Genomic DNA, 23,697 nt, shown 5'->3' on the forward strand with positions numbered 1-23,697 from the left:
GTATGGGCAGGCGGAAGCTGACGAGCACATTGTAAGTTTCTTCATCGCTAGGCATTCGTTGATCCGGGGTCGCAGGAGACGTGCTCCATGGTCATCGCGAGGGATTTGAGGCAGTACGAGGACGAGATTCTCGATGTAAGTCTGCGGAGAGTGATGCGCCGGTCATTTTGGCCTGAGCCTTGTGTTGCAGGTTTTGATCCAGTGTGCCGAGGAGCTTCCACACAAGCTGCCCTTTTATGGCGCTGTGGTAAGCTTAAAACCGAGAATCTAGTGGAGAGCTCATCTGTTTTCTTTCGTGAAGGTTGGTCTCACGAACATAGAGGAGGCAAATTTTGTTTCTCGAATCGTTGAGAGAGTTCACAGTCGGCTCCAGGTAAATTCTTGCTTCTTCATTTTCTTGAGGAATTCTCAGCTCGTTCCTGTCAGGATGCACTCAATACCGAGGATTGTAACAGATTGAGAATACTTTTACGGTTCCTGGCGGTGTTGGTAAGGTCGATATATGTTTTTCTTCGCTAGTTTCTCAGACGTTATGGTTTTTTTTTTCTCTTTTAGATGTGCAATAACGTCATCTCGTCCACCTCCCTCGTTGAAGTGTTTGAAACGCTCCTGTCTTCAGCCGCAACTACTGTTGATGAAGAAGTTGGAAACCCGGCCTGGCAGCCGCGAGCTGACTTCTACGTTTCGTGTATCCTGTCATCGCTTCCTTGGTGTGGATTCGAGCTGCAAGAGGTAATGTTGTGTCCTCATACCGGCATCATGGTTAAGAAGATGGTTTTTCTCTGTTGTAGCGAGCTCCGGAGGAGCTTGAGCGGGTTATGGCTGCTGTAGAGGCATATTTTAGCCTTAGAATGCAGAGACCGGATTCCTTACTCACTCCTTTCTACGTGGATTCTAGTGGAACTTCTCCAATCACGGGTCAAGTACTGTTCGAAAAGTCTTTCGTCTGCGCGCACTAAAGCTGTTTTCATACAGGACTACGTACAGGAGTTTTGGTCCAGGACACAACAATTGCAACAAGCTGGATGGAAAGCTGACAGTGGTCTGTTCCTTAAAAAATAATTGGACCTTCTTAATCGTTTATGCTTTTGCCAGTTCCGAGGCCATATGCTTCTTTCGAATCTCGACTAGTAACGTCTCAGACCCTTCACCAGCTGAAGGCTCTAGCTTGCCCAGCTATACCAAAACCATATACTGGTCCAAAGGATTTGGCTTTTGGGAGGCAAACTCATGAAGCGGAAACCAAATACCCTCAAAGAACCGGTCGTTTGCGGGTTTTTCCTCCAGAAAATTCAGAGAAGGTACTTGAAATAACTCTTCTCTTTCCTCGTACTGATTGTTGTTTTTCTAGGATATGGCCCCTATCGATTGCTTCATTGTGGAAGAGTATTTGCTGGATATAATGTTGTACTTGAATGGGAGGTACGTGGAAGCTACCATTCGAATCTCTGTAATTACCGGATCGTCTTGTTTAGTCGCAAAGAATGCGCAGCTTTCATGGTAGGGCTGCCCGTGCCATTTCGTTACGACTACCTTATGGCTGAAGTTGTTTTCGGACAGGTAAGAAGTTTATTCGCGTCTACAAATCTGATATTTGTTTCTCCGCCAGATGCTTTTACTTCCCAAGCCTCCTTTTAAGCTGATTTATTACACTATAGTCATTATTGATCTCTGCAAGGTTAGCTTTGTTCCAATCCCCCCCTGTTATCAAGCTTTCTTTTCTTACTTTTTTTTTTTTCTATCTTGCAGGCTTTACCTGGTTCTTTTCCGGGCTTGCTTGCTGCGGTCGTACGAAATCTGTTCAGCAGAATTAGTGAGCTAGATGTTGAATGCAGATCTCGTCTCAGCACATGGCTTTCTCATCACATGTACAGTCCTATATTTTGATTTTGCTTCCATGGTTTTAACAGGCTGCTCGCAGGTCTAATTTTCAATTTATCTGGCCATGGAGCGATTTTGCTCACGTTGCTGAGCAACCGGCATGGTCACCTCAACGAGTCTTTGTTCAGGAGACGTTGGAGAAGGAAGTTCGCTTGTCATATTGGGAAAGAGTGAAACAGGCAAGGAATTTGACGATGCTTTGGAGCTTTTCTCACCTGTCAAATCTGGATGGCAGAGTTTGGACGATTCTCCAAAGCTTTGTGACTTACTTCCTCCAAAAAACACTCCAGAGTTCAGATTTAGTCGGGACAACCAAGTAGAAGGTTTGGAGACAGAGACGGGGTTTGCTTCTGAGTTACTGGCACAGATCAAAACAAAGAAGGGAATGAAAGACATAGAGTCGTGGTTTGAAAGCAAGATTGTTCCTGCTGCTGGTCAAAAAGTTGCAATCGAGATCCTGCTTCAAACACTTCTCAACTTGGGGTCAAAAAGTTTCACACACATGGTCACTGTGCTCGAGAGATATGGTCAACTCATTGCTACGCTTGCACCAGATGAGACGTTACAAGTACATGTGATCGACGAGGTTGCCAGGTTCTGGCAGAATTCATCTCAAATGATCGCGATTGTGGTGGACCGCATGATGGGCTACAGGTTGGTATCCAATCTGGCAGTTATCAGGTGGTCCTTTAAGGACGAAAACGTTCAAACTTTTCACACTTCTGGCCGGGTCTGGGAGGTAGGCGTTTTTTGACGAAGGACATTGGACTATGATTAACAGTTTTTCCTGTGTTTCAGCTTCTGGGAAATGCAATCAATAAGGCAGGCAATCGCACCGCAGACCTTCAAAGGGATGTGGTAAACGCCAAAAGAGCACTAGACGAAGCTGATGGAGCAGTTAGCAAAGCCGAAAGAAACCGATCGAACGTTCAAGAGCTCATTGATTCGGCCGAGACTGACGATGCACGGAAACAAGCTACGTCTAAGATGGAGTGGGTCAAAACGACGGTTATAAAAGCAAGAGGTCGACAAACTGCTGCTCAGGATCTACTTGAAACGAAGGAGGCTTTACTCTCGGGAGCTCTTAGGGAGCAAGACGTATGACCTTTAGTTTTCCTTTTTAAAAACGTTCGCTAACATACCGAGTTTAAATGCAGACGCTTGTGTGTTTGGTGTTCCAGAACCTTGTCTCAACTATATCTTCCAAGCATTCGAAAAGTGATGCTGATGGTGCTGATACTGCGGAGCCGGAAGCTATGGATGTCGACGCTGATCCTTCTGCAGCTGCAACAGAAGGCAATAACAACGAGAACAACGAAAACCAGAATGAAAGGTACAAAAAATCGGTTTGAATTCTTCCTTAACGCTAGAATCAATCTACCAGTGTGGCAAGCAAGGGGGAAGATCATCCGAACGAGGAGCTCAAGCACTGGCAAAGATGCACGATGGGACACCTTGAGGCATTTTGTCGCCAGTACGCCGCAGAGGTAGGCTACTAGAACTTGGTCTTTGCCTTTCTAAACGGTTCACTCGACAGGTCTGGCAGATGATCGAGAAACTCGATCAAGAAGTGTTCACGGAAAATGCAAACCAGGAAGTCATCAAAGTTGTCTACTCTGCCATTAAGCGCCCAAGCTTGGACAAGAACTAAGAGGCAAGTATTTCAAACTCACACTTACGTAAGAGCTATAGACCGCGGCAGCCAAGGATCACGTTGATCCTGTATTTTCCCTCTAAAAAATGGTAAAACCCGGTTAAAGGTTAAATTTTGCTTACTACATAAGCGAGCTATGGCGATGACAGCGTGTTCTTCGGATCCCCAAGGTATGTGTTTGTTCCTATCGCTCGCGCTATTTCACATTTTTACTGCAGTGGCGCTGGATTTCGCGAGGGTGGCTGTGAAGAGTATCGTTGCCGGAGGAAAAGGGGAGAATTTGGCTCCGAGCTCCAAAGGGTTTGCCGCGGCTGCCAGACGCCTCAACACCAACGAGGAAGACGTCCGCCACACTGTCTCGCTATTGTCTCGAGCTCTTGCCCGTGCTGCCAAGCTCAACGTTCCCGCGGATCGCATGGTGGATTTCCTCGCTAGATTGGGTTACCAGGATCAAGTAAGCGAGACAATAGCCAGCTTCTACAGCGAGCAGCTCCCATCGATTCGATCGGTGGTTTCTTTCCCGCTCGTCACAGCTCCGATATACAAGTCTCTCGAGTGGAGGCTCGATGTGGAGGTACGATTATTTGTTTTCTGTCTGTCTTGGAAGAAGAAGCTGAAGAACAAAGTTTTTCAGGTTGCGAGCCGGAGATCACACAGCCCAGCCCGACCATCGTTCCTGCTCAAGCTCACAACCTCTAGTCCCAGCTTTTTGCGAGGAGTGGATCATCCATCACCGCCCGCGAGAAAAGTTCACTACTTGCAAGCCGACTACAAGACGCTGCGAGAGATTTGTGCGCAGCTCGAGCAAGCACTGAGCGAGAGCAAGTCGTCGCAAACCCGGCGGATTCTTAGCCAAATCAAAGAGTAGTCTAGTTTCAAAGCTCTTCCCCAAGTTTGCTTGTTTAGTGGGATTCACTTGGAAAAACGAAATCGTTGACTCCATTGACTATCATTGACTGTCAAGCTGGAGGAACTTAAAGGCCATGAAAGTGTTTTTTTATTGCATTTAGGGTTTGTAAGTATAGGTCGGGTATGGCGCGGGAGAAGAAGAAGCGGAGCAAGCTGCGGCATTCGGACGATGAGGAGGAGGCGCGGCGTAGCAAATCCAAACACCGGAAGCGAGGTAGACATTGCGATCCATCCAGCGACGAGGATGCCAGCAGCAGTGGCTATAGCAGCAGCAGTGAGGACGAGAGAAGGAGAAGGAAGCGCAAGGAGAGGAAGAAGGAGAAGAAGAGGAAGGAGAGGAAGAGGAAGGATAATTTAGAGAGCAAGAGCAGGAGTCTGGAAGTAAATGGCGGTGATGAAGAACTGGTGGCGCCTGAGATTGTGGCAAACGAAATTCTCCTCGAGTTTCCAGCACTCTCCGGCGAGCTCAAGCAGGTACAGCATTCTTCTCCTATCTAGCAAAGCTTCGATCAATCCTAATTTCGCCTCTTCTTTCTTTTGGCTCAGCTTCTCCATATGGTTGATAGTGGCCAAGGAGTCGATGTTAGTGGCATCCCGGACGAGAAACTTAGAGAGCTTCTTTTCAAGCTGTTCCAAGCGCTGAAACTTTCGAAGGTAGATCGAGTTTACTTACTGCCTGAAGGGTCGAATCCCACGCTCTCGACGTTGGCAGAAGTTTTGAAAGGCGTGCCTGATGCTGCTCCAAAAGAAGAAGAGGAAGCGATCGAAAGAAAAGAGTCTCATGGGATTGGACCCGCGGAACGTCCTCCGGCTCCCAGGTAGTCGTGTTTAGTTTGCAAAACGCTCGTTTTTTTTATCTTTCTATCTCTTGCAGGGTGATAGGTCCGACTATGCCGACTCCAGATATGTTGGCGGCAGCAGCAAGAGTAACAGAGGCAGAGGATGCTTTGAGGTGACTTTCTGAAAAGCTATTTCGATATAGTATAAGTTTGTATTTCAGAAAAGCGGAAGAAGAACTGGACCAAGATCCTTTTGTTGGTCCTCCTCCGCCCGCAATTGTTGCCGAGGCAGAATCTGTAAATGAAGCTGAGCGATTTGAAGAGGTATGTTTCTTCTCCATGTTGGTTATATCTTGAGGAACTTTTTGCTTGGTTTTTCAGGTCACTAGAATACTGGATCCGGATATGAGAGATGCGTATCACATCTTGAGCGTCAAGCCAGATGCAACTGCAGAAGTGATCAAGAAAAGGTTCGCTTTTCTTTTTTCTTCCTTCACTCAAGTCGTGATTTGTGTATCTTTTCTCAGGTACTGGAAGTTGTCGCTCCTCGTTCACCCGGATAAATGCGCTCATCCTCACGCACAAGATGCATTTACAACCATAAATAAAGCATTCCAAGAGCTTCAAGATCCTGTAAAGGTATGAAAAACATTCGAAAGCCTCCTGTCGTGACTAAAATGCTTAATACCATTCCACAGAGAGCGGCAATTGACCACACTATATCCGAAAGGAAAAGAAAGGAGGAAGAGGAGGTACTATGGCATTTTGAGGCTATGTGACATGCACCGACGGTCTTGATTTTGCAGGTTGAGTTGCGGTCCCTTCGGGAGGCTGCTCAGTGGAGGCGCATGCGAGGTACTATTCCACTTTTGTTTTCTCTTTGTGAGCTTAGAACTTCGAGTCCATTACAGGCGAAATAGCGTTGGCTGGAGATGATGAGCTTCTTGGAACAGCGCCAAAAGCTCCAAGTCGGGACGAATGGATGACTGTTCTTCCACCAGAAAGACAGGTAACTTCATTCAATGGACTGCGGTGCGTCCAGTAGCACATAAAATATGATGTCTATGTCTACAGGCTGGACCTCCGAGCATGCATTCAACATTCTTTAGCAAGACTGAGAAGACTGGGCGAGGAGATACGAGCGTATGGACAGACACTCCTCTTGAGAAGGCACAGAAAGCAAAGATGCAGTGAGTGGACGCTGTTTAACCCGCATGACTTACATCTAATGATCTTATCTTTTTTCTAAACAGGTACCTGGAAGCTTACAATCAGGCTGCTTTACCAGCGGCTGCCACGGACGCCGCTACTGCCGCCGAATCTCAGAGATCATCCGAGATTGCCAAAGTGGTGGACAAGTACAACGAGAAGAAGCGGGCCGAGTCTCTAGTCGAGAAGCATAAACGAGAAGCGTCCGAGAAGAAAAACGCCGGGAACAAGAAGAGCCAACCGGTTGAAGATTGGGTTGGAAAGCATCCGTGGAAGCCATGGGACCGAGAGAACGATCTGGCAGCAGGGAGGAAGTCCGTGAAACTCGACGCCAAGTCGATGGCACAGGGACTAAGCTCAAGGTTTGGTTCTTCCGGTGCTGGCGAACGGAAGTTCCTCTAGTATTGACATTGACTATATATCCATGGTTTGTTTTCATAAAGATATCAAAAGAGACTAAGGTTCTCAAAGCTCGTTCAAAGCCTCGTTCAAAGATCTGTATTGACATGTATTTTGTGATGCTATTAGACATAGAATTTAGAAGAAAAAGAAAAAAGAGGAAATTTAATTAATTGTTAAAGATTGTAAATTTCAAGGCCTTGGAGGTGGGTTTGGAACATTAAATCCAGCGAAGAAAAAGTCGAGGCTACTGGGCCTTGCGATGTTGTATGATCCATGCCAGAAATTCTTCATGACAAACCAGTAACCAGCCTCAGTGAAATGATTGCTGTCGAAATATAAATAATCCTTGGGATTGTCACACACAAATTTGGCATATTTAGTTTTGTGGTCTGGCTTCCAATCATGCTTGTCAGCATCCCCACAAAACTCTGCTGCATTAAACGGTCCACCACCACAGCATGCCTTCTCTACCTCTTTGAAACCTGGATTGATATACACAAATTAATATGAATGGAAAGTTATTTGTTCAGCTTACCATATTTTTGAGGGTTCTTTAACACGTTCATGATAACTGGAGATGGATTCAATGTTGCAATGTTCAGCTCACGAAAGTCATGGTGAAGTTTTACAGCGAGATTCTGGAGTTGTGTGTTGTATGCATCCACAAGAATGTTAATGATTCCTGTGCAACCCTCTGGGGTTAAATTGGTGTTCCTGCTTTGTGCTGATAGTGCCCTCAAGTTAGGAGTACATCCAATTGGTGGTACTAGGAGAATTATGATATGTTTAATACCATAACTGTAAATTTCCTATTAATCAAAATAAATATTTGAAGTTAGAGAAACACTTCGAAGACTTTTGTACCTGGATAGCACTCGAGTATGCCTGTATCATCTGCTGGAAGAGATATGGGCTTGGAAGAGCATTAGCAATATCATTAGCTCCCATGCTAAACAAAGCGACGGAATTCTTCAAGAGCTGGTTTGTAAACTCCACACCCTTCTCCTTTCTATACTCATTTGTGACGTTGCGAAACTGGCGTAGCTGCTGGTTCATCGAAATAACTCCCTGATATAACCAGAAAAGAAAAAAATAAATAAAATTAAAAAACCCAAAATCCAAATCAGCCATAGAAGAGGAAAATTATGAGATTATACGTACGTGATGCACATTCGTCTCATCTAGCAAGCCTGCACCGGCAGATGCGAAGTTCACCCCACTGAGAAAGTTGGCGCCGGGCTCAAGAAAAGGTGGCAACAACGGAAGCCCCAGTGCTTGAGCCAGGAAATCTGCAATCGTTCTACCATCTGTCCAACGCCCTGTTGGCTTGCTGAAGTACGTCTTTCCATACGGCGGAACTGCACTGACAATCTTGGAGCCTGGGATGTACGTGTTCTCTCCTCCATCTAACGCTGAGTCCCCGAAAACAAACAGGCCTTGTACTTGTGGATTCGTGCTAGGAGGAGTCACAGCTTGAGATGTTGAGATGCATGCAAGGAAAACAATGGTTAGAACCCTGAGCGCTTCCATCTCTCAACTTCTATGTTACTTCTATGGTTTGGTTTGTATTTCTCGCGTTTATATAGTATGGAATAGCCAGGTATGGAATGGCCATGTAAGGTCAAATTGGTTTGTTTGGAATAATTACCAGTTAAATGTCTTCTTACGTTCTTAGCGCTATTAGAAGGGTCATGCATGGAGAACACTAAAGCATGGCAAATTATCCAATTGGAATCATTTCCAGGCACCATATGGAGTCAATGGAGTTCTTCTAGATCGTTCAAGACCAAGAGAATTTCTGTTTCTCGAGTGAGATCGGTCGGTTTTGTCACGAAAGTTTTGCTCGCGATCCCTCACAAGTATTTTGCGCGGGAGTTTGTTCCAACCAGAGCCACGCATTCTCTTTCTGTGTGGAGGGCCGTCACATTCGTTTCGTAAGGCTTTGGTTGGACGGTCCCGATCTATTGCCCCTACCGTGGCAGGATCCCTGCCGGACGTTACAGATCAATGTCCATCGCTGGCAAAAGTAACATCATGCAAGGGGGCCAGGTAAAGTAAAAGTAAACTTAGTACACTCGCATCATTCATTTCTCCCGCCGTTCAAAGTAACGGGTAAATGAGAAATTACTAGATTTAGAAAAAGGGACCGTGGTACTGTATGGGCATTCCACCGCGCGGTGGTATATTTACGAAGCATATGCCCCGCATCGCATGGTCACACAAAGAGAGCTTTATGGAGGGGAATGCGCAGCGATGGCGATGGCGCCACCGGAAGCACGATCTTCTCGGCGGATTCCAGCTTTAAATCCGGCATTCAATCGGTTCGTGGTTGGAGCTTTCTTGTTCTTGCAGCTGTCGCCACGGTGGGTGGAAATCCCTGGCTGCATTGCCGCAGATGCCTAGGATAGCTCGTAATCTCGGCCAGCGGAGCTAAGATTTCGCCAGATTTGGATGGCGCAGTCGGTGTCGCTGGAATCTCTGGGCGCCTGGGCGAACGAGCTCCAGCGCTCGAGGAGTACGCGGAGTGGGAGCGTGAGGAACTGGAGATTGAGCTCGGATAGTGTGTTTGGGCAATCCGTGTACCAGCAGCATGCCGAGGACGACGAGGAGGCGCTCAAATGGGCGGCAATCGAGAGGCTTCCTACCTATGATCGCCTGGGCACTACCATTCTCACCAATTATGTCGAAGGCAACAGGTTAAATCGCCAAGTGGTGAGCATCGAGAACATTGGTCCAGTGGAGCGCCAGGAATTCATAAACAAGCTCATCCAAGTCACCGAGGAGGATAACGAGAAATTCTTGCGCAAGCTTCGAAAGCGCATTGACAGGTATGTGTGTTCTTTGGAGTTTATTTCTTTGACTGATCCTTCTTTTGTTTTTTTTTGTTTGCTTCTATAGAGTTTCTATACAATTGCCTACTATCGAGGTGCGTTTTCAAGATGTCACTGTACAAGCGGACTGCTATCTCGGAACGAGAGCTTTGCCAACTCTGTGGAACGCTACCCGAAATACCATCGAGGTTCTTCTTTTTGTTTTTTTTTTCTTTTTGTGTACTTCCTTGGACGTGACATTGTTTTCCTTTCTCTTTCGGTGATACAGGGGATATTAGACGTATCTAAATTGTTGCCAATGAAGAAGACGTCCATGACTATGCTTCGCAACGTCAGTGGTATTATCAAACCTGGGAGGTATGTTTAGAACTGGTGGTCGTTTTGTTTCTTATTGTCTTGTCATACAGGATGACTCTGCTGCTCGGTCCACCTGGTTCTGGAAAGACCAGTTTGCTACTTGCTCTTGCGGGAAAGCTCGATCCCGCCCTGAAGGTAAGCTGAAGTCATAAGATCACCATTTAAATGACATCGCATGTAATCCAGGTCGAGGGCCAGATTTCATACAACGGTCATTCTCTTGAAGAGTTTGTGCCTCAGAAGACCTCAGCCTATATCAGTCAGCACGACTTTCATCTAGGAGAACTGACCGTCAGAGAAACTCTAGAATTCTCATCGCAATGTCAAGGTGTAGGAGCAAGATATGGTGAGTAATGAGCTACCCTGGTCCGTCAGTCTTCTTCAGTCAGGCATGTTAACCTTATTCACCTCTAGGGGATTTCTACAGAAATGTTGGCAGAGCTGGCTAGGAGAGAAAAACAAGCCGGCATTTTTCCTGAGGCCGACATCGACTTCTTTATGAAAGTAAGTCTTCACAGTTTTTAAGCTGAGTTTTACCAACTCGTTGTCTTCCAATAGGCAACTGCAGTGGAAGGCCTACATAGTAGCCTTGTGACTGAGTATTCGATGAAAGTGAGTGATCTATTTGTTTATTTCGTCGTGTTTTCCGTTTAAATATTCCATGCTACAGATTCTTGGATTGGATCTTTGCGCAGACACGTTAGTTGGAGATGACATGCTCAGAGGCATATCTGGCGGCCAAAAGAAACGAGTTACAACCGGTAAGAAAACTTGTAAGCTGTGGTCTTCACTTCCTGTTTCAAACTGCTTCAGGGGAGATGATTGTTGGACCCACTCGGACTCTCTTTATGGATGAGATTTCCACTGGGCTGGATAGCTCAACGACATTCCAAATTGTGAAATGTCTCCAGCAGTTTGTCCATCTTCTGGAGAGCACCGTGCTAATGTCTCTACTTCAGCCTGCACCTGAGACATTTGAGCTTTTCGACGACATTATTTTGTTGTCAGAGGGTCAAATTGTTTATCAAGGGCCTCGGGAACTTGTTCTTGAGTTTTTTGAGGCCTGTGGATTCAAGTGTCCTGAAAGAAAGGGTGTAGCCGATTTTCTGCAAGAGGTATCTCTGTCCCCTTTTGTTTTGTCAATGGTTGTGTCGCTGATGACATCGTTCACTTCCAGCTTACTTCTCAGAAAGATCAAGCTCAATATTGGTGGGACGAAACTAAACCATACGAATATGTTTCGGTGAATGACTTCGTGCAGCTCTTTAAGCAATCTCGTGCTGGTGAACTGCTGGCCGAAGAATTTTCATGCCCGTTTGACAAAGAAAGAAGTCATAAAGCAGCACTAGAGTTTAGCAAGTATGCTATTGGCGGATGGGATCTCTTCAAAGTTTGCTTCGCGAGGGAATGGTTGCTGGTCAAACGAAATTCTTTCATCTTCATATTCAAGGGAGTTCAGGTATGCTTATATATTACGGAATCGTTATGTGACGTGTTTTCGCAGATATGTATCGTGGCTTTCATTGGTATGACGGTTTTCCTTCGCACTGAAATGCACCGCGATAACGAGCAAGATGGTTTCTATTTTCTGGGAGCTCTGTTTTTTACTCTGATCATGATCATGTTCAATGGGTTTGGCGAATTACCGATGACTTTGACGCGGCTGCCTATATTCTACAAGCAACGGGATCTGCTATTCTATCCCTCTTGGGCTTTTGCTCTACCAATGATCGTGTCCAGGATACCAATGTCTATTGTCGAAGTGACAATTTTTATTGCCATGACGTACTATGTTATCGGCTTTGCACCTGCTGCTGGAAGGTACGAGAGTATTCCGGCTTAAACCTCTTAGTTATTTGCTCTGTGTAGGTTTTTCCGGCAGTATTTGCTTCTCTTCGTTTTGCACCAAATGTCTTCCGCTATGTTTCGTTTTATTGCCGGAGTATGTCGAACTATGGTGGTGGCAAATACGGGAGGTTCCGTTGCACTCCTTATCGTTTTCATGCTGGGAGGCTTTATCATTCCTAGAGGTTTGGCACTAAACCATGATGTTATTTGTTCGTCAAACCAATCTTTTCTGCAGCTGAAATTCCAAAGTGGTGGATATGGGGATATTGGATTTCGCCCCTGACTTACGCTGAAAATGCTATAAGCGTCAACGAGATGCTTGCACCTGAATGGGACAAGGTTGATTCTCTTGTTTCATTTTGCATCGTTCTAAGATGTTTATTTTGCAGCAAGTTCCCGGCCGCAATATGACCCTCGGAAAGGCTATTTTGCAAGATCGCGGCCTCTTTACAGAGGCGAACTGGTATTGGATCGGGGTTGGTGGCCTTATAGGCTTCGTATTTTTGTTCAATGTTCTTTTTACACTGGCGCTCGCTCATTTAAATCGTAAGCTTCCATTATTCGTTCCCACGTATAGCAGCTGTACCCTTTGTCTTTGCAGCTTTAAGTGCGAAGAGAGCTCTATCTGAGCAACCTGTTTCTGATCAGAAGAGAATATTGTCATCTAGACGTGAATCCATGCCATCCGAGCATAAACACAGCAACAGAACTGGTTTGGCGCTTATACCTGACGTGCTTCACGTTAATGTTTGCATTGCTATTCTCAGGTGAAGTGGAGATGCAGGCTTCAGCATCAACTTCGTCCCGTCAGCTGTCCGATAGACGAGGAATGATACTGCCATTTCAGCCTCTGGCAATAGCATTCAAGGATATTAAGTACTACGTGGACATGCCCGCCGTAATATCTATGTCGCTACTCAACTGTAGAATGTCGCTAACAGCTCTATGTGCAGGAGATGAAAAGTCAAGGGTTGACAGAGAGCCGGCTGGAGCTTCTGCATGATATTACTGGAGCATTTAGACCCGGAGTTTTAACAGCATTGATGGGTGTGAGTGGAGCTGGAAAGACTACATTGATGGACGTGCTTGCTGGAAGGAAAACCAGTGGCTACATCGAAGGGGATATTTGGATATCTGGCTTTCCAAAGAAACAAGAAACGTTTGCAAGAATCTCAGGATACTGCGAGCAGTCGGACATCCATTCCCCTCAAGTTACTATTTACGAATCGCTGTTGTTTTCGGCCAGACTTCGGCTCCCAAATGAAGTCGATCGCAACACTCAGGAGGTACGTAGTTTCGAAATGTAACTCAGATCAGACATCTGCGTTTTTTGTGGCAGCTCTTTGTTCACGAGGTCATGGAACTCGTTGAACTGGACATTGTCAAGGACGCACTTGTTGGTATTCCAGGAGTCAGTGGTCTCTCTACAGAGCAGAGAAAGCGACTGACGATCGCTGTCGAGCTTGTTGCCAATCCTTCTATCATCTTTATGGACGAACCGACCTCTGGCCTGGACGCCAGAGCTGCTGCAATCGTCATGCGAACCGTTCGGAATACTGTTGATACTGGACGGACTGTTGTGTGTACAATACATCAGCCTAGCATCGATATTTTTGAAGCGTTTGATGAGGTACTTGCTGACCTTTAAGCTGATTGCGAAAGAATGAATTATTTGTCTCTTTTGCAGTTGCTTCTCCTTAAGCGCGGTGGCCAGGTGACATACGCAGGACCTTTAGGAAAACGTTCTCACAAGCTTATCGAGTACTTCGAGGTTGTAAGTCTATACAGGGAATTAACTGAACTGACGACGGCGAACCCTTGCACAGGCCGTTCCTGGAGTCACTAGATACCGAGATGGAACTAATCCTGCTGCCTGGATGCTCGAAGTAACGTCACCTTCAACAGAGCATAGCCTCAACACCGACTTTGCTCAGCTCTATCTCAACTCTCCGCTGTTTCAGTAAGTCGTTATGTTTTTCTCAATGTAGCTTAAAATATTTTGATATAAACTTTGCAGGCGTAACATAGCACTGGTGAAGGAGCTCTCCTCCCCTGCTCCAGGAGCCAGTGATTTATACTTTCCAACAAAATACTCCCAACCATTCCTTACGCAATTCCGCTCATGCCTGTGGAAGCAGAACTTGACATACTGGAGAAGCCCCGACTATAACTGCGTCAGGCTATGTTTTACTCTCTTCTCCGCCCTTCTCTTCGGAACCATTTTCTGGAAGTTTGGACTTAAGAGGTAAAAGTCTGTCAAACCTTCTCTCTGCCGAAACTTTAAGCGTGTGTTTTTTTCTGTGCTCGACAGGGAGAATCAGTCCGACTTGCTTAACGTGATGGGTGCGATGTACGGGGCTGTCATATTTCTTGGTGTAAATAACAGTGCCACAGTTCAGCCCGTCGTCGCCACGGAAAGGACCGTCTTTTACAGGGAGCGAGCGGCAGGAATGTATTCGGCTCTTCCCTACGCTTTAGCACAGGTATTCTCGATCTATATCTACGCAAACAGCTATAGCTAATGCAAGATTGCCGCAAACTTTGCAGGTCATCGTCGAGATACCATACGTTCTCTTCCAGACGCTCATGTACGGTGGCATCACTTACGCCATGATCCAGTTCGAGTGGAAAGCCTCGAAGTTCTTCTGGTACCTCTACGTCATGTTCTTCACCTTCCTCTACTTCACATACTACGGGATGATGGCCGTGGCGATCACACCAAACTACCAGATCGCGGGCATCCTCGCGTCGGCATTCTACTCGCTCTTCAACCTCTTCTCGGGCTTTCTCATACCAAAACCCGTGAGTATATGGTCTTTGTCTTTTATAGAAGTGATAGACTATTGGACTAACACCGGGGAATTCATCCCGTTGCAGAAAATTCCAAAGTGGTGGCAGTGGTATGTGTGGATTTGCCCCGTTGCTTACACCGTCTATGGCCTCATTACGTCCCAGTATGGGGACGTGAATTCGGAGCTCCAAATCCCCGGCCAGCCCAGCAAGCCCATCAAGCTCTTCCTTAAAGACTACTTCGACTACGATCAACAGTTCCTTGGCGTGGTGGCGGCCGTGTTGTTTGGATTCGCAGCCTTCTTCGCATTTATGTTCGCGTTTTGCATCCGCGTCCTCAACTTCCAGCGCCGCTAAAACATTGGAAGAACAACGAATAGATGAAGAACAGGATATTCCAACGAATGTTCTTATCCATCCAGAAGATTCAGTCCAATCCAATCCGGCCGTCCACGTGCTGGCCATTCGATCCGGAGCCGTTGCTTTGTTTTTAACCCACATGTTGTTATTCCGTTTGAGCGCCGCCTTTAATTCCCACGTCACGCTGCTGACGTGGCTGCTACCCGTTATTAACCCAACGAGACGCTCTAGGGTCTTAACAGAGGTTTAAGCCAGCAAAGAAAGAGCCTCGTCGGCCAGGAAGGAGAAACCAAAGCAAGGTGTGTGTTCTTTCTTTCATAGAGGATTGGTATCAATCCAGCGCTCGCATTTTCTTTCGATTCTTTCCATTCTTTCTTTGTAGTAAATCTTTTCCAGTGATCGATCTTGTGTGGATCTTATGGAGCAGGCAAGCTAGGATCAGACAATCTTGAGAAAGAACTTGTGATCGCTATGAGTGTGGAGCAGCAGCACCGGCAGGCCAGCCTCGCCCTGGTCTGCTCTCTCGCAGCGATGGCGATCATCATCCTTCCATGGGCGAGCCTTTGCGGAGCTCAAAACGTGACGGTGGTGCTGGAGAACTCGGCGCCCGTGAACACGAACTTCTCCACATTCAGCCGCCTCCTCTCCATGACCAACGTCACCGCAGAGATCAACAGCCGCTCCTCGCTCACCATCCTCGTCCCGGACAACTCCATCCTCGACAGCTACGTAGGGGCCAACCTCGAGGGGATGCACGTCTGGGCCGTGGCCGACTTCTGCCGCTACCACGTCCTGCTCCAGTACCTCGACACCCAAGAGATCATGCAGATGACCAACCAGTCCGGGCTGCTCATCACCACGCTCTACCAGACCACCGGACGCGCCGAAGGGATCGATGGCTTCGTCAACATGACCTTCGGGAACGACATCCAGTTCGGGCTTCCGCCACCCCACGCCTCAGGTCCCGTCGCCACCGTTCTCAATAACTTCGTGCGCTATCCTTACAACATGAGCTTCATGATGATCAGCAAGCCTCTCATGCCCGTCCGGCTGGCGCAGATGAACAGGCCCGACCACTTCCCCAGCATCTCCAACGCGCTCTTCAAAGGTAACATCTACAAGACGTTCCAGAAGTTGATGCAGGACACCGGGACACTGGCGGCGGCCGAGGACATCGAGCACCAGCCCTTCACCAGCGGGGTGACGGTGTTTGCTCCCACCGACAGCGCGTTCCAGAACCTCCCCAGTGGATCTCTGGCAGCGCTCACGCAGTCGCAGCGCCAGTTGCTCGTCCGCTACCATCTCCTGCCGTCATTCTTCACGTTTGGATCGCTCCGGACGCTGAAGGCTCCGCTCACGACGCTGGCCACGTCTAACAGGAACTTTGAGGTGAATGCCAGCGGCGAGGGGCCTTCCGGGGGACTGGCGATTGCGACCGGGGTGTCCACCGCAAACGTGATTGCCACTCTCTTGGAGGACGATCCAGTCGGGATGTATGCTCTGGACGCGGTGCTTCTTCCACCCGAGATCTTCCCACTCCACTCCACGCCGCCCGCCAGCATTGCACCGTCGCCTGCTCCTCCGGCCACCGTTCCGCCACCAAAGGCTGTTCAAGCGCCAGCTCCGGCTCCAAAGCCGGCTCCGCCACCTTCGCCTTCGTCTTCTCCTTCTCCACCGCCACCCGCGGCTTCTCCTTCTCCACCACCCTCGGCTACGTCTCCTCCTCCCGTGCAGAGCTCATCAAATTCCTCCTCGTCGAGCTCCTCGAGCTCGTCTCCGGCAGCCGAAAATGGGACAAGTGCCGAGGCCCCAGTCGCCGCAGAAGGTCCGCTGGCGGAAAGGTCCGACGCCCGGAAGTTTGGTGAGAGTTTCTTTGGTGGATTTTTGCCAGCTGCACTTGCTACTACTACGTTGCTCTTTTGATATGAAAGGTTTGTACTACAACTAGTTTTCTTGGAAGAGAGACATTGTAATAACTTTAGTGCATTAGCGTTGAGTTTACATCATGTAATTTTTTAATGACAATGAAAATGTTTTAAGTCCGTCATGGAGGTTTAGGGTTTACGACGCGATACTGGGACCTGGAACACTCCTTGACGCCAGCGCATCTGTCTACAAATGCAAGGGTGGTGCTGGATCACTCCAAGACTGTAGAGACTAGTTCAGAGATGCCAGCCGTCCGCGGCCGAGAAGAGGCGGGAGGTGCGAGAAGCGCGGCAACAGGAAGGATCGCGAGTGGAAGGCTGGAAGGGCAGCTAAAGGTGACAAGAGAAGATGAAGCAGGAAGAGGAGAAGACGAAGCAAATGGAGATCTACGCAGAGCTCGTCCGTGGTGGGACGAAGCTTCCGCGGCAATGCCATGTTATGACTTTAATCGAATCTAAAACTTATTCGAACACGCAACCTTCTGATCTGGAGTCAGACTTGCGCCACGGATCCTTTCACGGCGGGTTCATCCACTATGAGCTACTCGGACGATATATTCAATAACTTCATCATTTATAAAATCATAGACATCAAATTATTTTCGACTTTAGAATTGTAGAGCTGCAAAATGCACAGATTAATCTTAGATCAGCCCGAAAAGATGCTTGTTTCATACCTCCACAAGTTCTTGGCAAGGGCCTATTGCAAGCCGATGCCATGGCCTGGATACGTTGCTTGTTGACCGCAGCGGCGATCTGGGGCGTGACTTTGGGACACAAACACCCGTTCGACACCGCTCTAGCGGCTCTGCAGCAGCCAGCGCTGGGAGGGCTTCCATTCCCGTAAGAACCCGAGCATTGCGATATCACCGTCGTCACCAAACCATTGCAATCTTGTCCGCGAACAGCAATCGCCCAAAGCATCACTAGCAAGACGAAGGAGGTGCGTGGAAAAGCCATCTTAATTTCTCACAATTCCAGAATGCCCTCTTTCTAAGCCTTGCTTCCACTGGATCTCACGAAGAAGAGAGCTCACATTTAAAGCATCCATCACACGGACTCTTGCCGTCTCGATCACGTCTTTGGTCCTGGTCTTGGTCCTTGGTCTTAAAACTCGTTCGATCAAATTCATGGAAACATCCCAAAGTACTTTGAGCGGGAATTTTCAAACCAACGTTTTCAAATTCAAATATTTGCGCGGGAAGGAATATTACAAAGCACACAAAGTAGTATAATCCTTTGATCATTCATGGCTGATCCACCTCGTGTCCATGGTGCCACCCTCCACCGCGTCCGTATCCTCCACGCCCATATCCGTACCCAGGTCCGTAGCCACCATAGCCGGGTCCATAGTATCCGCCATAGCCCGGTCCGTACCCACCACCGTATCCCGGCCCATAGCCACCATAGCCCGGTCCATAGCCACCACCACCATAGCCCGGCCCATAGCCACCACCACGCCCGTACCCGCCATATCCCGGCCCATACCCGCCATAGCCTCCTCGTCCATAACCATCGTCGTCATCGTGGTGGAGTGACTTTGTAGCGGCGTCGTTGTTCTTGAGCTCCTCGTCCTTCTGGGGGTTCTCGGCGAGATCTCTGGCGCTGGACACGAGCAAGAAGGCGAGATTGAGAAGTAGCAGCACGGCCAGGAGCTGCTGCAAGGCCTTGGAAAGAGCCATTTTGTAGTTTCCTCCTTGGAGACGGAGACTTCCTCTCCTGACAAACAAACGCTGTGATGCAATGCGCAAGAAAGATCTAGGGAAAAGGGGGCCTGGAAGGAATGCTTGGATTTGGAGGATCGAGCAATGTTTTATAGAGCCCAGGGAAATGATCGTCGCGTTGACGCGCGTTGACATGGGGGTCAACCGCGTTTTATCCACCGATTGGTTTGGTTGGGTGTCGGTGAGTGAATGCCGCGACCACGAGACCCTTGCGGCCTGTGTAGAGACAGAGATTTCTCTCTTCGTGGAAGCAAGTCAGCCGCAATTCTACCATGGCAGCTTTTAAATCTATCCAATTTATAGAGGGTTGACTTTCTCGCGCTCTCATTGACTCTTTGACTGGGTCAAAGGATTTTGTTTGTGCTTGTCAGACTTATCTTGTGGATATGTGGTGGCTGGATCGAACTCGTTCTTGGCGTTAAAGTATTGGGATCCAAGTGCCGCTGCTCCAAATCCCCAGCCAAGCCCAATCCCCACCCCACATCCACCACCTTCAAAGCAAAGTATTAGAAAACGTGAGAGATCTCACTCACCTATGCCGAGTCCCATTGTTGGTATCGACACTCCTGCAATTGAGCTTGAAAATCTAAGAAAACAGAGAAGATGTAGAGGAATACGTATACCTCCGAATCCCCATCCAATCCCAAAACCACACCCAATTCCAATACCTGCTTGAAGTTCCATTGCGGAGTTAGCCATTGCGGAATGATGGAAATTGAGATTCATGGACTTACCAAAACCAACACCCTGTCCTGCAAATGCGCTCATCACCATCTCTGCCAGATCAAAGAAATCCTTCGTACACAAAAGTTCGTACACAAAAGTTGGGTGTATAGTTCTTTATCTCTAGTCTTGAAGTAGTGACAGGAGCAAACGATAATTTTGAGTGTCAGTTACAAGAAAGGAAGCACAAACCGTTAAGAATCGCTTCGTAAAGTCTAGTTTAGTGCCCTTGTTTTCTGCAAAAGAATCATCTCATTGCCTGGAAGAGCAAAGTCTCTCTACCTGTCGAAGCTTGACTTCCCTGTTGTGGAGAACTCCATCTCTTCTGAGTGCCATGGGATTCACTCCCGCTTTGTGGGCCGCAACAACACCTAAAGCCTCCCAATAGTTGGCTGCTCTCACCTGAACAAAAGTATGACTTCAAGAGGACGATTTGCAAAGAAAGAAAAGCTCTTACTGCTTCGATTTGTAGCTTCTCCGGAGTGTCATTCAAGACGGTCACGTTCTCCTCCACAGCAATAATCAGAGGCTGTGGCACGAGAAACGAGAATCAGGATTGGCGCGCACTAGTAAGGAACTGTTTATAAATGACGTACCTTTTGTCGAGCCTTTTTACTGAATGCACGAACTCCGTCGCCTCCACAGGCGTTCACCGGCACTAGCACTGCATCGACGTCCTCGGCCCATATCCGGTGAGGTCTGTGATCGCTGTCCCTGCTAACATATTGAGGAGCCTTGCTTAATCCCGCGAGAACGCTAGGAAGAAAGGTGTATCCAATCTGGAAGCAACATACATTGAGCTTTAAGAGAAGAGAAGAACAGCGTCCTTACCTCTTCCGCGGCAGATCTAGGAGAAACAGACGAATCGAATGGCAAAGGAGCCAATGCTGGTGCGTGCGCGCAAGGGATGTGAAACTCACTCACCACCATTTTACTAATCACAGCCTCGACTCCAGCCAGAGCATCGACACCCTGTTTCGAGGATAGTTTAGTTTCGTCACGAGGTCTTTGAAACTGAAGAATGGTATACCTGACCTTGCCTATAGTCTTTCAACACCTCCACATCGTCGTCTGGAAAGCGTGCTACCACGGCTACAGCATCGATCGCAGCATCTCTGACAAGTTTCTCCACAGCTCGTAGCAAAGAATCAGAGCGGGCAATGCGACCAGTAGAAGCACCGGTTTTGTCATCGATCCACTTCTCAACCTGGCATATATATTTTCGAGTCGTCTTTGGCCTCGAAAGCAAGAAAGGAAGAAAAATGCTAAGAGCTATAAGCAGTACCTGGAGTGATGCGTCAGTGACGACGTGCTCGAAAATCGAAGTTCCAAGAGTTGCAGCAGCAGCATCAGCCACTTGTAGATGTCTCAGTCGCAAATCCTGCTCAATCCCGGCGTCGAGGACGAGACCGACTTTGTTCCGGTGGACGGGGCTGAGGCCCCAGGCACCAGCGGCAAACCGATCGAGAGCGTAGCCTTCGACGTACAAGGCGTTGCTCATCGGCCAGTAAAGCATAGCTCCATTCAGCACCTAAGCCAAAAAAGCTAAGCTCTCTAGCTTAGAAATTTTCTAGACACTTACATTTGGATGTGTGATGAGACAATCGACGATGGAAGCCAGAGCTCTGGCGACGGGGAGAGCATCGCCTGCGTATCCGCCAATGCAGGCCCCAGTTCCAGTCGGGACGATCAGCACAGCCGTGTATGGCCGCGACGCAAAAGCCTGGCAATCAAAATGTTAATGGATGAAATCGATCGATGACATACCGGAGCAAAGAATGCCGTTGCTGCAGCCGTGCGCTTCTGCCTCCGCGATGCTAGCCCCGGCGCCCAGAATCCTCGAGGAGCCGGGAGCAATCCACACAGCAGCATTGGATTGGATAAGCCCTAAAATTTCACATAGGGGCTAGTTTATATCTTTCGCGCCATTTCGCCAGTTCTAGAGAGCAAGTTCTGGGGGACTTTTACATGGGCTTCAAGGAAGAAAATGTGACACAGTGTTTACAACAGCTCCAATTTCAGACTGGGATGTTGGAGAGCTGGTCACGAATGTTGATGCAAAACATGGGTGGGGGCAACACCACCTTGAATTTGCTATTAGAATTAGAATGATCCAAAATATGTAGGTCTGTTCAGTAGCATGGTTTGTTGTCACCCATGTCTATTTCAAAAGGTTCTGGTTTATGCAGCTTAAGTTGTTTGTGATCATTGCAAATGGAAATTGTTTCTGCAGCCTTATTATTTAATATATATATATATATATAAATATATAAAATAAACTCTATAATAGCTCATGAGTAATTGCTTATATAACTGTATGACATTTAGTTCATACCCTAATGACGTTAAGAAAAAATAAAAGTATAATTTTTATATTAGAGCCAATCTAAAAAAGAAAAAGAAAAAGCTAAACCATCTGAATTTGAAACTTTTGTACATTTTACTTCACTGACATTATCAATGTTGGCATTTTGCTCTTGATTACCACTTTGGTTTTGCTCAGCAAAATATCATTCTCAATATCATTTTCAATTTAATTTTCAATTTGTAAATAAAACCTATTTGAGAAGAAAAATATTTTAAAAAAGATTTGGTTTTCCCATACTAAATACTTCTTTTTGCAATGCAATAATAAAATTTTTCTATGACACAATCAATTAAACATAATTTATATTTCTATATTTGTTTATGGTAAGTCTTTTGAGTTAAACAATCTTAACCATATTAAAAGAAGTAGGTTGAAGCTTAGAGTTAATCTTTATTTTCTTGGATTTCATTATTGACATCGTAGTTGAGAAAAGTAATTCTTGCAAAACCCTACTCAAATGAACTTGCAGAGTTTTCAACTTTTAGGTTATAATACCCCAAAATTTTGAATTCAAGCAGGAATATAAATATGCATATGTTATGTTTTATGAGTGGAGTTATTATGAAAAATAAATATTAAATATTTGATTCTTAAATTACATTTACAATCATTTTAGCCTCTTATTTATGTTCTAATATAAAATTATTATCCTTTATATATTCATTTATTTTTGTTCTACATAAAAATATAAAATTTAAAAGCTTATTACTTACTGGCAAAGCACTACAACCATGTCACCACCACTCTTGCAGTTTGTCTCCATGGTTTTCATAAGAGACGCTGGCTCCAAATGGCCAGATTGGCAATCACGCACAAATCTTCAGCTAGAAGCACCAAGTTCTCGCTGGTCTTCCTACATCACAACCTCTAGTGCTGTGCTGCTCCTCCCTCACCATGGACCAATCTTGGTCTGCTTTTCCTACAGCCCCTGCAGGTCATACTACCTGGTTGGCAATCCGCTACACCCAAGTTCCAGTATGACAAAGTAATCTCAGTTACTGGTCTCTGGCCGCTTCAAGCATGGTTCTACGATTCCGCAACCGACTTGTGGACCGCTTCCACCCTTTCGTTCAGTGCGAGATTGTGCGTGGGAGACAGTGTGTGGTATTTGCTCGACTGGATGTCGATGCGGGTGCGTGGGAGATGACTCTCGCTTCACGGCACCTTTTCTTCTTCGAGGAGATACAATCTTCAAAAATGCTCTTATCATAATCAATTATCCATTGCAAATATTTAGGGCTTGGGCATGGAGGAAGCCCGGCAGGCGCTGGGTGATGGTCGATTCCCCGACGCTGTCAAGCTCTGCAAGCAGCTACTCAAGCACGATCGCCGCAACTACGATGGATTCGTGGTCCTGGGCCTGGCGCTCGTCCGCAGCTCGCAGCATCTGGATCAGGCCGAAATGTCGCTCAAGAAGGCCATCTCTCTCGATCCATCCGCATTGCCGGCGTACCAGGTAAGCATTGCTTGCTAGATTCGTCCAGAGTTCCACTAGGGATTAAGCAGGCTATGGTCGAGCTGCGGGAATCGATGGGAAGCTCACCAGACTTGCTTGCCGAATCGATCCAAGCAGCTCTGGATGTGGCCATGGCGCGGAACGAGAGTGCGCTTGCGGCGGATTTGATGCGGAAGCTTGCACGGACATTCTCAGCTGGACACAAGCACGATCAAGCGAAAGCTGCTTGGGGCCAAGTTCTCGACATGGAAGTAAGTCGAGAGCAACGGGTTGAGGCCCTCTCTGGAATTGTGGACGCGCACATAGCAGCCGGCAAAGGAGCGAAAGAATGCGAAGCAACTGGAGAGGAAGAAACACAAGCCATGGTGTCACACCTTGAAGAGCTTGTCTCCATGCTACCTTACGTTGAGATCTACCGGGAACTTTTGTTGGCACTTCTTGCTTGCAAAGCTCGTCGAGGTACCGCACAGTGGAAATCTTC

General features: G+C 47.2%; 8 protein-coding genes across 9 annotated transcripts in view; 5 read left to right on the forward strand and 3 right to left on the reverse strand.

The window, feature by feature from the left end:
• The first annotated feature begins 6 nt into the window (after window positions 1-6).
• LOC9640986 (nuclear cap-binding protein subunit 1) lies at window positions 7-3,647 on the forward strand. Its single transcript, XM_024667111.1, has 19 exons — window positions 7-31; window positions 76-135; window positions 191-247; window positions 302-373; window positions 427-489; window positions 556-732; window positions 792-923; window positions 976-1,042; window positions 1,096-1,301; window positions 1,352-1,422; window positions 1,476-1,560; window positions 1,610-1,678; window positions 1,750-1,868; window positions 1,922-2,060; window positions 2,117-2,620; window positions 2,680-2,979; window positions 3,039-3,214; window positions 3,266-3,368; window positions 3,419-3,647. The coding sequence occupies exons 2-19, from the start codon at window positions 88-90 to the stop codon at window positions 3,530-3,532; spliced, it is 2,502 nt and encodes an 833-aa protein (XP_024522879.1). The 5' UTR covers window positions 7-31; window positions 76-87; the 3' UTR covers window positions 3,533-3,647.
• On the forward strand, window positions 3,590-4,477 carry LOC112343509 (COMM domain-containing protein 2-like). The gene is made up of 3 exons (XM_024667113.1): window positions 3,590-3,705; window positions 3,754-4,109; window positions 4,170-4,477. The coding sequence occupies exons 1-3, from the start codon at window positions 3,672-3,674 to the stop codon at window positions 4,401-4,403; spliced, it is 624 nt and encodes a 207-aa protein (XP_024522881.1). The 5' UTR covers window positions 3,590-3,671; the 3' UTR covers window positions 4,404-4,477.
• Window positions 4,478-4,561: 84 nt separating this feature from the next.
• Window positions 4,562-6,913, forward strand: LOC9640968. Its single transcript, XM_024667112.1, has 11 exons — window positions 4,562-4,918; window positions 4,991-5,262; window positions 5,319-5,396; window positions 5,445-5,547; window positions 5,605-5,693; window positions 5,751-5,862; window positions 5,922-5,975; window positions 6,030-6,078; window positions 6,135-6,232; window positions 6,298-6,413; window positions 6,477-6,913. The coding sequence occupies exons 1-11, from the start codon at window positions 4,568-4,570 to the stop codon at window positions 6,832-6,834; spliced, it is 1,680 nt and encodes a 559-aa protein (XP_024522880.1). The 5' UTR covers window positions 4,562-4,567; the 3' UTR covers window positions 6,835-6,913.
• Window positions 6,914-7,023: 110 nt separating this feature from the next.
• On the reverse strand, window positions 7,024-8,364 carry LOC9640969 (GDSL esterase/lipase 6). Its single transcript, XM_024667119.1, has 3 exons — window positions 7,996-8,364; window positions 7,710-7,902; window positions 7,024-7,316 (listed from the first exon to the last, which is right to left on the reverse strand). The coding sequence occupies exons 1-3, from the start codon at window positions 8,362-8,364 to the stop codon at window positions 7,024-7,026; spliced, it is 855 nt and encodes a 284-aa protein (XP_024522887.1).
• A 697-nt stretch (window positions 8,365-9,061) lies between these two features.
• LOC9640987 (ABC transporter G family member 29) lies at window positions 9,062-15,229 on the forward strand. 2 transcript variants are annotated; one of them, XM_024667115.1, is made up of 24 exons: window positions 9,062-9,662; window positions 9,733-9,853; window positions 9,934-10,022; window positions 10,073-10,157; window positions 10,209-10,368; window positions 10,450-10,526; window positions 10,581-10,634; window positions 10,693-10,783; window positions 10,836-11,137; window positions 11,200-11,481; window positions 11,527-11,843; window positions 11,892-12,052; window positions 12,106-12,209; window positions 12,260-12,416; window positions 12,472-12,582; window positions 12,638-12,768; window positions 12,824-13,156; window positions 13,210-13,500; window positions 13,558-13,641; window positions 13,697-13,830; window positions 13,888-14,115; window positions 14,182-14,353; window positions 14,418-14,672; window positions 14,748-15,229. In XM_024667115.1, exons 1-24 carry the CDS (start codon window positions 9,286-9,288, stop codon window positions 15,015-15,017), a joined length of 4,386 nt encoding a protein of 1,461 aa, XP_024522883.1. In that variant the 5' UTR covers window positions 9,062-9,285; the 3' UTR covers window positions 15,018-15,229. The 2 variants fall into 2 exon arrangements, with proteins under 2 accessions (XP_024522883.1, XP_024522882.1); XM_024667114.1 differs by having other exon boundaries at window positions 11,200-11,843.
• Window positions 15,230-17,500: 2,271 nt separating this feature from the next.
• LOC9640971 (male-cone protein 1) lies at window positions 17,501-17,943 on the reverse strand. The gene is made up of 2 exons (XM_024667118.1): window positions 17,623-17,943; window positions 17,501-17,567 (listed from the first exon to the last, which is right to left on the reverse strand). Exons 1-2 carry the CDS (start codon window positions 17,903-17,905, stop codon window positions 17,554-17,556), a joined length of 297 nt encoding a protein of 98 aa, XP_024522886.1. The 5' UTR covers window positions 17,906-17,943; the 3' UTR covers window positions 17,501-17,553.
• Window positions 17,944-18,737: 794 nt separating this feature from the next.
• LOC9640988 (uncharacterized lipoprotein syc1174_c) lies at window positions 18,738-21,264 on the reverse strand. The gene is made up of 10 exons (XM_024667120.1): window positions 21,160-21,264; window positions 20,975-21,115; window positions 20,678-20,923; window positions 20,423-20,599; window positions 20,224-20,364; window positions 19,989-20,171; window positions 19,850-19,921; window positions 19,404-19,794; window positions 19,293-19,337; window positions 18,738-19,235 (listed from the first exon to the last, which is right to left on the reverse strand). Exons 1-8 carry the CDS (start codon window positions 21,262-21,264, stop codon window positions 19,645-19,647), a joined length of 1,215 nt encoding a protein of 404 aa, XP_024522888.1. The 3' UTR covers window positions 18,738-19,235; window positions 19,293-19,337; window positions 19,404-19,644.
• Window positions 21,265-22,984: 1,720 nt separating this feature from the next.
• LOC9640989 (tetratricopeptide repeat protein 37) overlaps window positions 22,985-23,697 on the forward strand; it is a 3,072-nt gene continuing 2,359 nt past the window's right edge. Inside the window, exons 1-2 of the mRNA XM_024667121.1 lie at window positions 22,985-23,216; window positions 23,267-23,675. Of these exons, the coding sequence (XP_024522889.1) occupies window positions 23,007-23,216; window positions 23,267-23,675 (619 nt within the window). The 5' untranslated portion in view covers window positions 22,985-23,006. The remainder of the gene's footprint in view (window positions 23,217-23,266; window positions 23,676-23,697) is intronic.

This window comes from Selaginella moellendorffii, unplaced genomic scaffold, assembly GCF_000143415.4.
Source record: "Selaginella moellendorffii unplaced genomic scaffold, v1.0 SELMOscaffold_155, whole genome shotgun sequence".
In the NCBI taxonomy this organism is placed as follows: Eukaryota; Viridiplantae; Streptophyta; class Lycopodiopsida; order Selaginellales; family Selaginellaceae; genus Selaginella; species Selaginella moellendorffii.

Excerpts from the sequence above, each read along its gene's own strand:
- LOC9640986 (XM_024667111.1), top strand. The coding sequence starts at position 88 with ATGGTCATCGCGAGGGATTTGAGGCAGTACGAGGACGAGATTCTCGAT. Across the intron at positions 1,043-1,095 it reads TGGATGGAAAGCTGACAGTG|TTCCGAGGCCATATGCTTCT; the intron begins GTCTGTTCCTTA and ends TGCTTTTGCCAG. Across the intron at positions 1,302-1,351 it reads CTCCAGAAAATTCAGAGAAG|GATATGGCCCCTATCGATTG; the intron begins GTACTTGAAATA and ends TTGTTTTTCTAG.
- LOC112343509 (XM_024667113.1), top strand. The coding sequence starts at position 3,672 with ATGGCGATGACAGCGTGTTCTTCGGATCCCCAAG. Across the intron at positions 3,706-3,753 it reads GTGTTCTTCGGATCCCCAAG|TGGCGCTGGATTTCGCGAGG; the intron begins GTATGTGTTTGT and ends TTTTTACTGCAG. Across the intron at positions 4,110-4,169 it reads AGTGGAGGCTCGATGTGGAG|GTTGCGAGCCGGAGATCACA; the intron begins GTACGATTATTT and ends AAAGTTTTTCAG.
- LOC9640968 (XM_024667112.1), top strand. The coding sequence starts at position 4,568 with ATGGCGCGGGAGAAGAAGAAGCGGAGCAAGCTGCGGCATTCGGACGAT. Across the intron at positions 5,548-5,604 it reads AAGCTGAGCGATTTGAAGAG|GTCACTAGAATACTGGATCC; the intron begins GTATGTTTCTTC and ends TTGGTTTTTCAG. Across the intron at positions 5,976-6,029 it reads AAAGAAAGGAGGAAGAGGAG|GTTGAGTTGCGGTCCCTTCG; the intron begins GTACTATGGCAT and ends TTGATTTTGCAG.
- LOC9640969 (XM_024667119.1), bottom strand. The coding sequence starts at position 8,364 with ATGGAAGCGCTCAGGGTTCTAACCATTGTTTTCCTTGCATGCATCTCA. Across the intron at positions 7,903-7,995 it reads ATGAGACGAATGTGCATCAC|GGAGTTATTTCGATGAACCA; the intron begins GTACGTATAATC and ends TGGTTATATCAG. Across the intron at positions 7,317-7,709 it reads GATGATACAGGCATACTCGA|GTTTCAAAGAGGTAGAGAAG; the intron begins GTGCTATCCAGG and ends ATATCAATCCAG.
- LOC9640987 (XM_024667114.1), top strand. The coding sequence starts at position 9,286 with ATGGCGCAGTCGGTGTCGCTGGAATCTCTGGGCGCCTGGGCGAACGAG. Across the intron at positions 11,138-11,199 it reads TAGCCGATTTTCTGCAAGAG|CTTACTTCTCAGAAAGATCA; the intron begins GTATCTCTGTCC and ends GTTCACTTCCAG. Across the intron at positions 12,417-12,471 it reads GGCGCTCGCTCATTTAAATC|CTTTAAGTGCGAAGAGAGCT; the intron begins GTAAGCTTCCAT and ends TTGTCTTTGCAG.
- LOC9640971 (XM_024667118.1), bottom strand. The coding sequence starts at position 17,905 with ATGGCTTTTCCACGCACCTCCTTCGTCTTGCTAGTGATGCTTTGGGCG.
- LOC9640988 (XM_024667120.1), bottom strand. The coding sequence starts at position 21,264 with ATGCTGCTGTGTGGATTGCTCCCGGCTCCTCGAGGATTCTGGGCGCCG. Across the intron at positions 20,600-20,677 it reads TCACTGACGCATCACTCCAG|GTTGAGAAGTGGATCGATGA; the intron begins GTACTGCTTATA and ends TATATATGCCAG. Across the intron at positions 20,365-20,422 it reads AAGACTATAGGCAAGGTCAG|GGTGTCGATGCTCTGGCTGG; the intron begins GTATACCATTCT and ends TCCTCGAAACAG.